The following is a 14,122-nucleotide window of genomic DNA, read 5'->3' as shown; positions in this document are numbered from 1 at the left end:
TATTTTTAAGGAGAAGCATTAATACAGAGAGACACACACACAAATATCTCCATAAAAAAAAAAAGATTGTATTGAAACATTACATTAGGCCAAAGGTATAAGTGGGGGGGGGGGGCTGCAGCATCCCCTTCTTGGTACCTCCCGCAAGAATGATAGGGCCAAAACATCCACCTTAAAAAAAACTGGGTGTGGTCAAGGGACAAAAACGAGTATTTTAAGTCTCTTAATACCCCAAATCTCTAGAAAAAATTAGGCCCACTTTTGGAATATGGGCGCAACATGCTATAAATCTGGGGCAGTCCTCAAGATGACAGAAGTTGTATATACCTACATTGGGCCATAATATAATTTTTTAGTATTGGCTTACTACATTGTGATCCTAGCCACTGGTTTGCAAACCCTGGTTTATAAGTTGGTGTGATATGTGAACCTAACCAGTGGTGGTTTAATCAATAAATCATAGCTAAGCACAATATGTAAGCCAGATTATTATTCTGGTTTACACTAATCTTTCTCAGACATGCTGTCTGAGTGACTGTCTAATGAACATCTTTTTTTTGTTTCAGGGATAATCCAACCAGGTGAACACTTACCAGCAGTGTCTTAGGAACACCCAGTAGATGTTCTTAGGACACTGCTGGTATAGAATAACTAGGGTTTCTAGTTATTTTTGGAAGACACGTTGTGCAGACCTGTGGCTGTTATGGGGCATGTGGATAGTGTCCACATCTCTCTCTGTTGCTGGTGCTGGTGGTAACCAGAAGCCCTTCATGTTAGTATCGTAATATAGAGTTTACAACAGTAGTTGTATCTACAGGAAGTGGAATTAGGGGGCTTCTGATTCTGTTTTCCTTGTTAAAGAAAGACAATAATTTTATTATTTAGCTTCCTATCTGTTGTGCCCTCTATGCTTTTTGTCATTGCAGGGATTTTGACAGTTCTTCTCAGTTACCTAAAGTCTCATAGAATACTGAATATTATTCATGAATAAATAAGAAAGTCTGCATTCTTCAAACTGGTCTGCTCTATTTGGGTGTCCAGAAGAGGTGCTGACTACAATTCCCAGAACTCCAATCCAGGAAATCCAGTGGGCATTCTGGAATTGGTAGTCCAACACATTTGGAGGCGGTTGCTGCAAACAATCTCTCCATTATGTGAAAGCAGGACATTTGAATCTATTTACATATTTTTGTGCACTGTCTTCTCATTCTGCTAGTCATTGAGTGACTATGCAACAAGGCAGAGTATTGAAGTTTCATACCAAAAATAACTAGAAACCCTAATGAGGCACTTATAGCAAATATACAAAATAAGAGAACAACATTACCCCCCTGTGAGCTGCTCCTTGTCCAGCAGAAGTCAATTAAACAGAACAGGGATGTGATCAGTGTGGAGAAAATATGATGTTTATTTTGTATTTCAAAATATTACTCCACGGGAGAGCTGGTGCAAGGAACTTGGGATGCTTATTTATTTAATCAAATTTATAAAGCTGCCCAACTCAACTGATTCTGGGCAGCTTATAATAAAAACAACCAATTAAAAAAAGAATAAGATGGCCAAGCCAGAAAAAAAAGAACAGAAACCAAACCTGATCCTTCAAAACATCAGTGAAAAGAATACTTCATCCCAGGGTCTGGGGGAAGAGCCAGATCTTCAAGGCTTGCTTAAAGGATGACATGGTCAGGGCAACACAAACTTCTGGGGTTACACCATTCTAGAGGGCAGATGCCACTCCAGAGAAGGCTTCCTGGGATCCATTAGATGACATTGTTTCAATGACACAACACGGAGTATGGTCAGTCTGCTGGATCTGCCAGTGGCAAAGGCAATGGGAGAAAGGGGTTCCCCCAGGTAACCAGACCCTACACATGAAGGGCTTTATAGGTCACCACCAGCATCTCGAATTGCTCCCAGAAGCTTACTGCAGTTCAGGCAGAAGAAGTGTTACATGGGTATGTATTTATTTATTTAATTTTTATCCCGCCCTTATGGTTTTTATGAATAACTCAAGGCGGCGAACATACCTAGTACTCCTTCCTCCTCCTAATTTCCCAAGAACAACAACCCTGTGAGGTGGATTGGGCTGAGAAGGAGTGACTGGCCCAAGGTCACCCAGCCGGCTTTCATGCCTAAGGCAGGACTAGAACGCACAGTCTCCTGGTTTGTAGCCATTGCCTTAACCACTAAACCAAACTGGTTCTCTAGACCGAGACACACTCAGAGCAGTCCATGAGGCTGCATTCTGGACCAAATGCAGATTCCAAGTGTTTTTTTTGAAAGGCAACCCCTTTGTAGAATGCATTGAAACAGTCCAAACGTGAAGTGATTAAGGTATGAGTGACTATGAGAATGGATCTCTGGTCCAGGAGGGGCACAACTGGTGTAATAGATGAACCTGGGCAAAGGCCTTGCTGGCCACAGCTGGCACCTGCTTTTTAAACAGAAGCAGAGAATCAAGGAGGACGCCCAAACTGAACATCAGTTCAGTCCAACACCATCCAGAACTAAAGATAGCAGATCCCTGATCTTGGGAGAGCCAAAAACCCATAGCCACTCCATCTTCATTTTCCTGGAGTACAGGCCTAGCATTCTTTCAAAGGAGCACTAAACCTGTGTTTAAAAGACAGGTCCGACGCTCTTTCAAAAAAGCGCTAAAGGTTTGTTCATATGGGGCTCACCTAAGTCCTGACAAGTGCTATGGAGAGTGATGGGCAGGGATGACATGGGCAAATGCCTGTGTGGAATCCAACTGTTGGTGTCTCCTGCTGTAATGGGCTGTGAGGATAATCTCAGGAGACAAGAGGAAGAGCCGCAGCCTAGACAATGGTCTGATAAGAGAAATCTGAGTCCAAAGGGGGGATGGGGGTGGGGAAAGCATCCAGTTTTCTGGAGAATAAAAGTAAGTGAGGGGAGAGGTGCTTTCAGGCTTGCAAGATTTTGTCACGGTAACTTTACAATAAAGGTAGTGTACTCATGATTTGTGCTTCTTGTCTGGACTACCTCGAAGGGCTGACCCCTGCAACTTCATGCCACAGGGAGCAGTGCCAGCAACCAAACCCCAGAGGTCACATTGACAGCATCACCTACCAGGTGGTCAGTAAAACATGCCCGATCATATCCGTAGGACAAGAAGGAAAACATTACTTGAAAACCAGAACAGCCAAAGACAACTTTAAGCTTCCTTGGATACGGGCTAGGGATGAGATGAAAACCATTTTGAGTTATTGACTCTTGTTTTGCTTCTGTCTTTTTGTGATATTATTTATTGTTTTATTGCTTTTTTCTCTCTGCATGGCTCTTGCTTTTATTATTTTATTTGACCACTGACACAGTCTGTGGGCAGTTTAGATATATACTAATCAAATACATGGCAAGCAGGGAGAGGGGAGGAATGGAAATCTCTCCTCCCTGGCTCTTGTCTCTGACTGCATATACAGATGTAAGTTTGATTCTCCCAAAGGCCATGACATTATGTCCCTTCCCTTTTGCTCATTTCCGTGACTTGATGTAGCACCACCCTGGAAAGTGAAGTGGAAGGGAAGGGAATCGGTAGACAAAATCGATGGCTTGGACTGGAATCTGAACACGAAGAATTTGGGAGGTTAGGACTTAGACTGCATTTCTGGCAAGCAGTACAAACCATTGGGATTTCTATTTCCAATTCCAGAAACTTGATGGTGCGCATAGCATGGTTTTGGTCTCAGTTGTTGTGTGAACCTCACCAATTGTGGTTGATTCTGTCAGTTCTTACTCTGGAGAAGACTAAAACCCAACATATTTTTGAATAAAATAAATGGAGCTTAATTGTCACATTACACCCATACTTGCTCTAGAGTAGAATGTACTACTTTCATATCTATCTATCTGCAGAAGAGGAGGCAATGCAGTCTTAATGACTGTCCTCAACTAAGGCCAACCATATATTTTTTACCTGTCTGGCTAAGAAAAAATGAAAAACAGTTTTGGATAATGGAAACTTATCCAGAGCCATAAAACAATGCAGCTCTAGCAGTTATAAAACGAGGATAGACTAATGTAGAAGAAAGCAAGCAGCCTCATTTAGAGGCTGGTGGTTCCCCACCCTACCATCCACCCATATCTCTGAAAGGGGGCAGCCTATTTGAGTGAGGGAGCCAGGTGGATGTCCTTTCCAAGCCTCCAAATTTGAGTTGGTCATTGTACGTTATCAACATTGTTGGGGGTGGGGGGAAACCACAATTGAGAGATTTTACTTGGAAACAAACCTGTCCTGTTATATTTTAAATGTCATGTTTGAAAGGCAGGCCTCTGTTTCAAAAGTTAAAACATTCCCATTCCCTACAATGCAGGAAAGCAATCGTGTGCACACACCAACCTGGGCATAAAGCCCAGTGAACTCAAAAGAGGCTTTCTTCTCAGTACCCGTGCATGACAGCATGGAATTGCACCGTACCTCTCAAGCTCTCACGGACAGCAGGAAAAAAAGTAAAGCTTGGGCCGTTTTTCGTAAAGGTTTGAACTTCCCTTCCGCAGCCAGCAAACGCGAAGGAAGAAAGACCTTCCCCGCTTTCTTTGACGCTCGGCGTCTGAACCAGGGAGGGGAGCGGCGGGTGTCCCCGACTTACCGCAGACTCCGGAGGCGAGCAGAAGCAGGCTAAAGACCAGGAGCGAAGGGAAGGCAACTTTGCCCATCCTGCTCTCAGCTTGGCAAAACTGCGAGGCGGAGAGAAGCGGAGCGGAGCCGCCTGTTTCCGAAGCGTCCGCCCCGAGGATCGGCCGAGTTCTAGCAAGCCGTGTCACCGAGCGGTCGGAAGACGGGGCAGACACGGCCAGGGAGAGGAAACAGCTGTCAGATGGGAGTCACGGAGTGCCCCCGCCGGTCGCCGAGGTCGCCGCTCCGTGGGATCCTTCTCCCCACCCCTCCCAGCCAGGGAGGGCCCTTGGCACGCGGCGGGGGAGGAGACGACCTCTGCCAGCCGCTGTCGTACACCCCTTTTTCCCTGGCAAAGATTTCCTCCCCCGGTGCCTGAATTCCTCGGTCGCCTTTTTTTCCCCTTCTAAGCGGCGGAATGAACTCTGAACCTCCCAGTCCCTCTGCGTCTAATTCTCTTAGTGGAATCAAGCTACTGTGAGAAAGCTACGTGAATCAAGCTACGTGAGAAAGACACCCCCCCTTCCCTTTAACTTACTTGACCCTCTCTGAGTTTAATGACAGAAGACTCCATTTAAAGAAACGGCACCAGCCATCCCATTCAAACTGGCGCCAATTCTAGCCGCAAACTGTTTCTTTACTTCTGCTTCTGCTGCTGCTGCTGCTTCTGCTTCTTTTGAAGATCGGTTCCTCGATCGTCGTCGCACTTGATTCGGAAATGGGAACTGCAGGCTTTTGGGGCACGGTGGTGGGGAGAGAAAGGAGACAAGAGAGGCTACGGCATTTTCCTCCCAATCCAGAAAACACTTCCTGCCTGGGGAAAGGTTTAGCTGTAACCCACCAAGTTGTACCTTGGCCTTGCCCACCTTGGCATCATCTTGTACTGCAACTCCCATCATCACCTGCAAATGTGGCCATGCTGGCTCAGCTTGAGGGAGGCTCTGGTCCAACACACCTGGAAGATACTAGGGTGAGCAAGCAAGGCTGCTTTACTGGCTATGCGGAGAGCCTTAAGTCAATGAACTGCTGAAGAAACACAACATTAGGGTGCAGGTACTGGCTGATTCTCTCACTGGACTCTCTGCATGTCAGCCTTCCTGGGACTATATTTAGGGCTAGCAGATCCCAGCTGCAAAAGGACTCTTTGCTGCCATCTAGCCATTGTTTAGCACTTTGGGGCCCAGATCTAGTAGCCCAACTTATGTCACACTCTAAATGGAATCCAGGATGGGCCTATCTAGACCAAGGGATATAGAAAAAATGCTGCAAGACTGATGCCTTGACATGGGCAAGGAAAGGACAGAATGCATAGATATTTCAGGTCAACCCACTCACTTAGGTCACACCTCACCCTCCATCAGAATGTAGTTTGTTTGGCCTTGCCTTAAGAAGCTGTGTGAACGCAGCCATGGTGATCTGTAAAATCATGATTTTGGGCTTAATGTCTGAACTCAGCCAATTGCACTTTATTCAATAAACCATAGTTAAGGAACTGATAGTTTAGCTGATTTGTGAACCAGGTGACTGAGGTCTCTACAGACAGACATTAGGCCTCCAAGGCTCCAGAATTTGGGGAGGGAACTGAGGTGAAGACCCCCCAGTGGAGTCTCTTAAGCTTGAAAAGTCTGGATCTGTATATGGAGGATTTTCTCTGCCACTATTCATCCAGGGCACAACATGAGAATGGCAGTGGTTAATTGTAGCTAGCTGTTTCCCAGTCTTGGACTCCAGGTAAAGGGCAAAAATCTCTTAGAAAAATATAATGCTTGGATAAATGTTTACATAAATGCTCTTCTTTGAAGCTGATTTTAAATGGGTCATTTTGTATATCTCCTCCGACAGTTGCATAATCTTCCCAGAATTTTTGATTTATCAGATAGAGAATTTGTATAACAATCATTGTCATAGAGATAATTTACAGAACAGTTCTTAGCTCACCAAGAAATATCAAGATACAAATTCAGAGATTTATGGTTGGATAAAGTTTAATTCTATATAAAGCATAGTATAGGTAGGGTGCTGTGTATATATTACATCATGCTTTAAAAATTGCACCCTGCTGGATTCTGAAAACTGAATTCTACTATCAGTGTAAATTGTACAAACCAAACCAAATTTAAACATATTATATAATTTATTATTGGCTTCTTCTGGTTTTGTTGAACATGGGAAACAACTGGTCCCTTATCCCATCCTTCTGAGATTTCAGCAGACATACCTCACAACTTTCCAAGCCAAGGCAAAGGGACTAGACATTGACTGAGGAAACTGAATTTGGCACTTACACAAGGGGTGGTGGTGGTAAATATTTCATCATTTTCTGGATGATGTCCTGAATGTCATTTTTAGTCTGCAAGCATGTTAATTTGAATGGCTTTTCTCTGGGAAATAGAATGCATGTAAGAATATCTGGTGCTTGCTACATACATAATTAAATGAAGTCCACTCAATACACTATTGAAAAAGAGGCAGAATGGGATGGGGAAAAGGTATGTCAGGAATCTCTTGGAAAAAGAACTTTTAAACATGGCTGCTTACCTGATGTGCCATATTTTTAAAAAGCAACTGAGTTTCTTTAATGTACGTGCAGGTAATTCTGTCACTCACTTGTAGCTTGCCTTGATCTCACTTGGTATCTGTTCTCTTACCGCCCTCTTGCGTGCAAAAATAAAATCCACATGTTCAGGCAAAGCCACTTTCCAAACTACTTTCCAAACATGCAGCTGACACCAAGGGAAGCTGAATTGAATGTGGCTGTCCTAACACTTCCCGATCCAATTCCTAAGCTGAACATTTTGGCAGCTATTCCAAAGTCATACCACTGAGTTGCTGGTCTTGCTTACGGTGGACCAAGACCCAAACTGTAAAAGCTTTTTTGCTCAACATGTCCACACTCTTGTAGTATCTTAGTCTTTTGCAACATGATTTCTTATCTGTATAAACAAAAAGACATACATGAGAATGACAACTGATAATATGAACTCATGGGGGAAGGGAGGTGCTAAAGAAAAAGATTTATTGTAGGTCTATGCATTTGGGATACGACTCCTTCCTTGAGGGCATTTGATTCGGCAGAACATCCTTTCTACCTCAGCATCACGTAAAATGTCAATCTAAGCTAAGGCCGTTGCCTGACGGCCCCAACAGGATTCTCACCTCCCCATTATTTAACATAATTTTCACCTGTATATTCTAAGGGTATCCACGTCAGCTTTAGACACATTGGAGTACAGTTTCCATTATAATCACCCAGCCCAACCATTTGTCCGTGTGGAATGAGGATTGAGTGAGATTGAGTCCAATGCATAGGGAGTCTACCAGGTGAGAGAAGGCTGGTCTATAGCTTTTTTTTTTTTAAGATTTCAGGATCATTTATTCCATACAACTGATCCCCAGAAGCTGTATTCAACACCCCTGAAAGATCACTTTCTCCCACTTACAACACAGACTCATGAGGTCCCCTTCAGAGGAGCTGTTCCAGATGTCTCAGCAAGGGAAGGGAGGAACACAATTATTAGAGACAAAGTCCTTTCAGTGGTGGCATCATGGCTGCAGTATTCCTTTCCCAGAAGATGCTTTCCTGCAGAAGTCATGCTAGGCACTTTTGCACGAAAAATTTTATTTTTTCATCAGTGCTTTAAAAATATCAACATATTCTCTTCTGAACGGTGTCTATGTTGCATACTTGGTAATTGCTTTTATTTTCCCAAGAACCTTTTATGAGAAAAATATTTATGCCCCACATTATTTTATGATATTCAGAATTATAAGTGTGTTTTATACTGTTAAGAATGTAAGAAGAACTCTGTTGATCCTGGATCAGATCACAGGCAGTCTAGTCCAGCATTCTGTTTCTATAATGTCCCATTTGTCTCTGGGAAGCCCAAGAGCAGCACATAAATATGACAGTATGCCCTGATTCCTGTTCAGCAGCTATTGATATCTACAAGAATACTGCTCTGATTTAGTCATATTATCAATAGTACTAATAGTTGTGTCCTCCAGGGTAAAAGCAGCCCAGAGAATAATGTTCTTAGGTGGCTTTCCATAAACACAATAATTAAATAAAACAAGAAAGATTACCAATAAAGGTAGTGCTAGCTTAGGGAAGGTATCTGAACTGCATTCTGAACAGAGGAACTTTGGGGGAAAACACATTTAATGATGCATAAGAAATTAAGGTAAATTCTTTGCATGCTGTAGTTATCATCTAGGATGGCCTTTGATGTAAGAGTCCTCATATCAGTCTCCCACCCTCCCCAATCCACAGCAAGGAAGAATGCTTGCAAATGTCCATTAGAGATTATAACAATAAGGTATATTGAATTGATGAATTGCATTCATCAGGCTACAAAACACTTTTTTGAAATATTCGTAGGCTGGACCAGGTGATCTCTGACCCCTCACAACATTGATTTTGAGAAAGAAATTTCTCAGGATCAAAATCCATACAGGGTCTTTCCCTTTAGAACTGCAAGGAGGAGAGGTGTTCTTTGCTATTCTCCGGGGGAACAGTTGTCAACTGGAGTTGCATCTGATAAACCAGCAGATTAGATACAGAGAAAGAACGGATTTACACACAGCACCTCAGGAGCTAGGTAGTTCTGGTCGGGTTAATCTCTAACACCACTCTTTGGACAAAAGCTTCCTATGCGTTTGGTGGTATCAGTGCATCATATCAGCACATGAGCTCTTTGTTCTGAACTGGTTTTCTTCTGGATAGGGAAGGACTGTGAGCAGACTGGCAGCTTTCTGCCTGTAGTGGTGGATGAAGGTGGTGCTTAGGACCAGTTCGGGGTGGAGTTTTTATTGCAAGTTGTTTTTATCATGCTGCTTAGAGACTTTACAATGCAACGTGCATCTCCTGAGATCCCAGGCTGCTTGGCAGCACATGCTCCCAGCTGCTTGGAAATCTGGCATTTGGAATTGCCCTGTTTCTCTTAAAGACTGGATGGCGTGGTGTTGGTGGAGCTGTTTCCTTGTCCTTTGACAGCTGCCTGCCTTCTTGAGCTGACAGTGCCTTTGTGCAAGAATATCAGGGAGGGGGAGACAGCCTTGCTGCTTGCTGAGGAGTCCTTATATCGTTTAGGGTCACTCAGGAAAAAAGCTCATTGTTCTCATTTTCTGGAACTTCCACTGGATTGAAATACAGAATGAATGGGACCTTATTTAACCAAACCCTGGTGGAAGAAGGGATGTATTCCAATCGATCCCAAGACCTGGGCATTTTGATTGGCTGCTGCAATGGGACAGGAACAGTGGTGGCCAGCGATGGGGGGGCGTCTGTCCTGCTCCCAGATGAAAGGAACCTCTTCATCACCCGAGTGGTCCAGATCGCTGTTCTTTGTGTCCTCTCGTTGACTGTCATCTTTGGGGTGTTCTTTCTGGGCTGCAACCTGCTCATCAAATCAGAAAGCATGATCAACTTTTTGGTCAAAGACCGCCGGCCATCCAAAGACGTTGGCATTGCAATCATGGGACTGTACTGAGCAAAGATTGTGGAATGTTTCTCAGTGGGTGACTCAAGGAATAGCATTCTGCTGCAAGTATAGGATGCCAATATTATTGAGGCTCAAGGAAGGGGATCCCACAGTATCATGTTGCTGGATGGAGTTACGAAAGAAGGGGTGGGGTGGGTGGGAGGGAGGGAGGGAGAAGGGAGATGGAGAGAAAGTAAAAGATTTTCTGTGTGTATTACAGATGTAAGAGAGGAGGAGAGAGAAATATTCTTGTAGCAAGTTATGTGCAAAGTTAAATTTCTGCCTGTAGAAATGTCATAACTGTTTGCATGACCAGTCTATGTACAAAGGTAAAAAGTAAGTGAAGATGTCCAAGTCTTTTATGTTGTTTCCTCTGGAGACCAGTGACTGGACACACGCTTTTGTTACCCAAGCTGGACATTCATATCTAAATACATAATTTAAAGTTAAGACTATTCAAGACAAAGATACTCTAAGTCCCTCAGAGTGATAAGTAATGTGATGCTTTGTTTTGCCTTCAGCTCAGGCATGGGATTCTGCCCCTGCCACCACCACCACCCCGGCCCTTTTTGGTCTCTGTAGGTGTGTGCACATATATCTGTGTGATTGGAGAGAGTTTTGTAAACCAGGAAAGTTGTTTTTTCTATACTGTTATTCAGATGAAATTTTCAGCTGTGAATGAAGGGGCTTGGTTTCACCCTGTATCTAGAAAAAAGCAAAACTCAGTGGGTTCAGGGAAAGCTTTTACTGGACCAACATACAATCTCATTTATGGAAATTATATGAGGAATCTAATATTGTTTCCTTTTAAATGTAACCCATCTCTATCTTCTTTTTTCTTAACTCAAATATCTACAAGATAGAAAGGCACAATGCCTTTGATCAATAATGCTAGGAACTGCATGTTTGGAAGCATCCATACTCAAAGCATGTTTTTTTTAAAAAATATTATTATTACGGTACAAGATCTTTTTCAAATGCAATGTGATGTTATTTCCTTGCAAAAAGAAAAAAGTGGTGGTGGGGATATTTAGTAAAAAAAATGAAATGTTTTTAAAAGCTGCTGGTTTTTTGTATTTCCTCCTTGCAAGAATTTACCATTTATTGCCCTAGTGAACTTTTTTTTAAAAAAGGTTTTCCTCTGCTTTCCTATTTAAAAGATATGCCAACATTAAAGCAACAAGAAACATGTGGAGATAGCTCTGTTAACGTGCTAATCGTCAGAGATTCAGAGTCTGAAGAAGTATCTCAAAATAAACAGATAAAGAAATGGTCCACTTTATTTTCTGCAAACTGAAATTCTCTTTCCTTGCACATTTTTTAAAATATTGTTTAAAGATCAGAATATGATTGAACATAGCAAATTAAGCAATTTAATCTCTTTTTACCAATTAAAATATTGCCATCCATTTGGTTGTTGGATGGAAAGAACTTAATTTGTGGCTTTTCTATTACATAATTGTTGTGGTAGAGAAAAAAGGAGTGAAGGAACTAAGCCTTTGCCGGTCTGAAATAGGATGCTGCAGAACTGTGAGGTACACACCATTCAATCACAATTAGCTATATGTCCACATCCCACTCAACAGAAGTGGCTAAACAGAAATGTTTTGAAGAAAGAGCACCTACTGATGCACCCATTGCACTTTGTGACTTCTATCTTGCTCAGAGCTCCTTAAGATGTAAATGCATCACATTCACATTTTTTTACATTTGCATCTTGTCCTTTGTTCAAGAAGCTTGAAACAACACGTTCACTGTAGCCTTAAAATCCTTGTAAAGGATAGACTAAGGAAGAGCAAGCTGTCTAAACTCATCTTGTGAACTTGGAGTAAAGATTTACAGGTGAAAAGTCGAAGTTGAAAACTTCATTCAGCTATGATGGCTTTACTTCATACTTACCACAATCCCAGTATTAAGATTAATTTGGCTGGTGTTCATAAGAGATAGGGCTTTTCAGTGGTGGCCCCATATCCTCGGAATTCCCTTCTTAAGCAGAAATTTGGGTCTTTCTATTTGCTGTTTTAAAAATCTATTTAAATCCATTTTATTATACAATCAGCTGGACTTTTACACTGCCCTGTATTTGTTTTAAATTGTAGTATTGTCTCTTTGGACATTGTTTTAAGACACTGTTTTTATTTTATATATGTACAGTGAATTTCAACATTCTTATAACACTCATCCATCTTAAGAAAACTTTTACTTTGAATTCTTAAATACATAAATTGCAGTCCACGAGACTTATCTCTTAAGTAGACGTGTATAGTATTGTGCATTAAGACAAATCTCAGTCTCAACTATCTGACAAATTGACTGTGAAACCTCAGTAGTGCTCTTGGGAAGAAAAGTAATGGGTGCATAATGATTCTATGAAATTGAGTGGACTTGTCTTCTATTTGGAGAAAATAACTTTCTTTCCCAGCATTACCATGAGTCTTAATGGTCACCACCCCAACCCCTACCTCAAGATAACTTCTGACTGTAGGATCTCCTCCCATATTAGCCATCTCAAGTATGGTTGCACGAATCTCATGGCCTAACTGGAATTGTTAAGCTCATTCTTGGGATCTTCAAGGTGAGTGGCCAGAACTCTAGTTAATTAGGAGATGTTGATATTTATTTATTTATTTATCTATCTATCTATCTATCTAATTTATCCCCGCCCATCTCCTCCTGTCGGAGGCCTCTGGGCAGTTTACAACAATCGATTAAAACCATCACAATAATACAAAAAGTAAAATACAGTAAAAATACTATAAATAGAAATAAAGAATAAAAAATAAAAAATCCAAGCGGTGAATCAACACAATTTAAATTAAGTACAAGCTGTTAATATGATTGCTTCTTATGAATAGCTTCTGCCTCTGAATAATATTAGCAACATCCCAAGTTCACTGGTTAAACCTAAGCTATTCCTAGTCAGACAAGTCCTATTTCACCTATCCAGGGTCTTCTGGACTGCATGCTGTTCCTCTAACTTCTAATCTGGGTGAAGAACCTAAAGTCCTAGAGCCCCTAAAAAAATTTAGTCTAGCCCATGGGCTTCATCAAAGATTGATATTGAACTGTATAATTTCAGAAGGCAGAAATTATTCAAAGGCAGAAGCTATTCATAAGAAGCAATCATATTAACAGCTTGTACTTAATTTAAATTAAATTGTGTTGATTCCCATCTACTGTTTTGTCCTGGTCTCACCTCAGACAAGTGGAAAACACTTGCCCTAATCCACTATCAACATTGCTCAGATCCCAGGTTCTACTCTCTATCTTAGAGGCACCTGGGCACAATGGGTAAATGTGTGGAGTGAACACTACTAACCTATCATACAAGTTTACTAATTTAATCTCAAATATTTTCCATTTAGGGCTGAGGAACAGAAGCACCTGTATCTTCAAGGTAGAATTTTGGAGCACAAGATCTAAACTTTGCCTCCCAAATTAACAGGACACTGTTCTTCATTCAGCATACAGATAAACTGAGGATCCAAGAGCCTCAAGATAAAATGATGGCCGGCAGCTTGGAGAGCTGAGGTCTGCACTCGCCCTCAGGTGCAGTGCTATGGGCCAGAAACTGGATGGGACAGGAGAAAAACTAAAATTGATATAATCTAAATTCAAATTGAATTCAAATTGAATGTTAACAAATCAAAATGTTAATATGACTCCCTTGAGCCAAGCTTAATTCTTGGTGATTTTATGAACAGATCCATGTAACGTTCTTCGTAACAATATGGAAAGAATTTGCCATCCTCTTCTTCAGGGATGTTTTTTCATTTCCCAGATGAGCGTACAGCCAGGGATTTTCCTGATGGCCTCCAATCTTGCTGCAAACCAAATCATACTTAGCTTTTTCCAGAATTTAATAATGTCTCTCTCCCATTGCCTAACTGATTACAATTGGTGGCAATTTGTAGAGCGGGGGCCTGTATCCAAGTTTTGGGAGGCTGTGTGTGGCTGTGAAGATTCACACTGGGCATCCCAGTCTAAGAATGAGGGTTCCATTGGACCC

General features: G+C 41.9%; 2 protein-coding genes across 2 annotated transcripts in view; one reads left to right on the top strand and one right to left on the bottom strand.

Annotated features, from left to right (window-relative positions):
• Window positions 1-4,963, bottom strand: part of ITGB3 (integrin subunit beta 3) — a 65,920-nt gene extending 60,957 nt beyond the window's left edge. The window contains exon 1 of the mRNA XM_063300567.1: window positions 4,608-4,963. Coding sequence (XP_063156637.1) covers window positions 4,608-4,674 — 67 coding nt within the window. The 5' untranslated portion in view covers window positions 4,675-4,963. The remainder of the gene's footprint in view (window positions 1-4,607) is intronic.
• A 4,394-nt stretch (window positions 4,964-9,357) lies between these two features.
• Window positions 9,358-10,240, top strand: RPRML (reprimo like). The gene has a single exon (XM_063301983.1). It carries the CDS (start codon window positions 9,787-9,789, stop codon window positions 10,120-10,122), a length of 336 nt encoding a protein of 111 aa, XP_063158053.1. The 5' UTR covers window positions 9,358-9,786; the 3' UTR covers window positions 10,123-10,240.
• The last annotated feature ends 3,882 nt before the right edge of the window (window positions 10,241-14,122 follow it).

The sequence above is a fragment of the Candoia aspera genome, chromosome 4, assembly GCF_035149785.1.
Source record: "Candoia aspera isolate rCanAsp1 chromosome 4, rCanAsp1.hap2, whole genome shotgun sequence".
NCBI classification, from domain to species: Eukaryota; Metazoa; Chordata; class Lepidosauria; order Squamata; family Boidae; genus Candoia; species Candoia aspera.
This window is presented reverse-complemented; position numbering and strand designations above follow the sequence as displayed.

What these genes read in the sequence shown, in the direction of transcription:
- RPRML (XM_063301983.1), top strand. Translation starts at nt 9,787, where the DNA reads ATGAATGGGACCTTATTTAACCAAACCCTGGTGGAAGAAGGGATGTAT.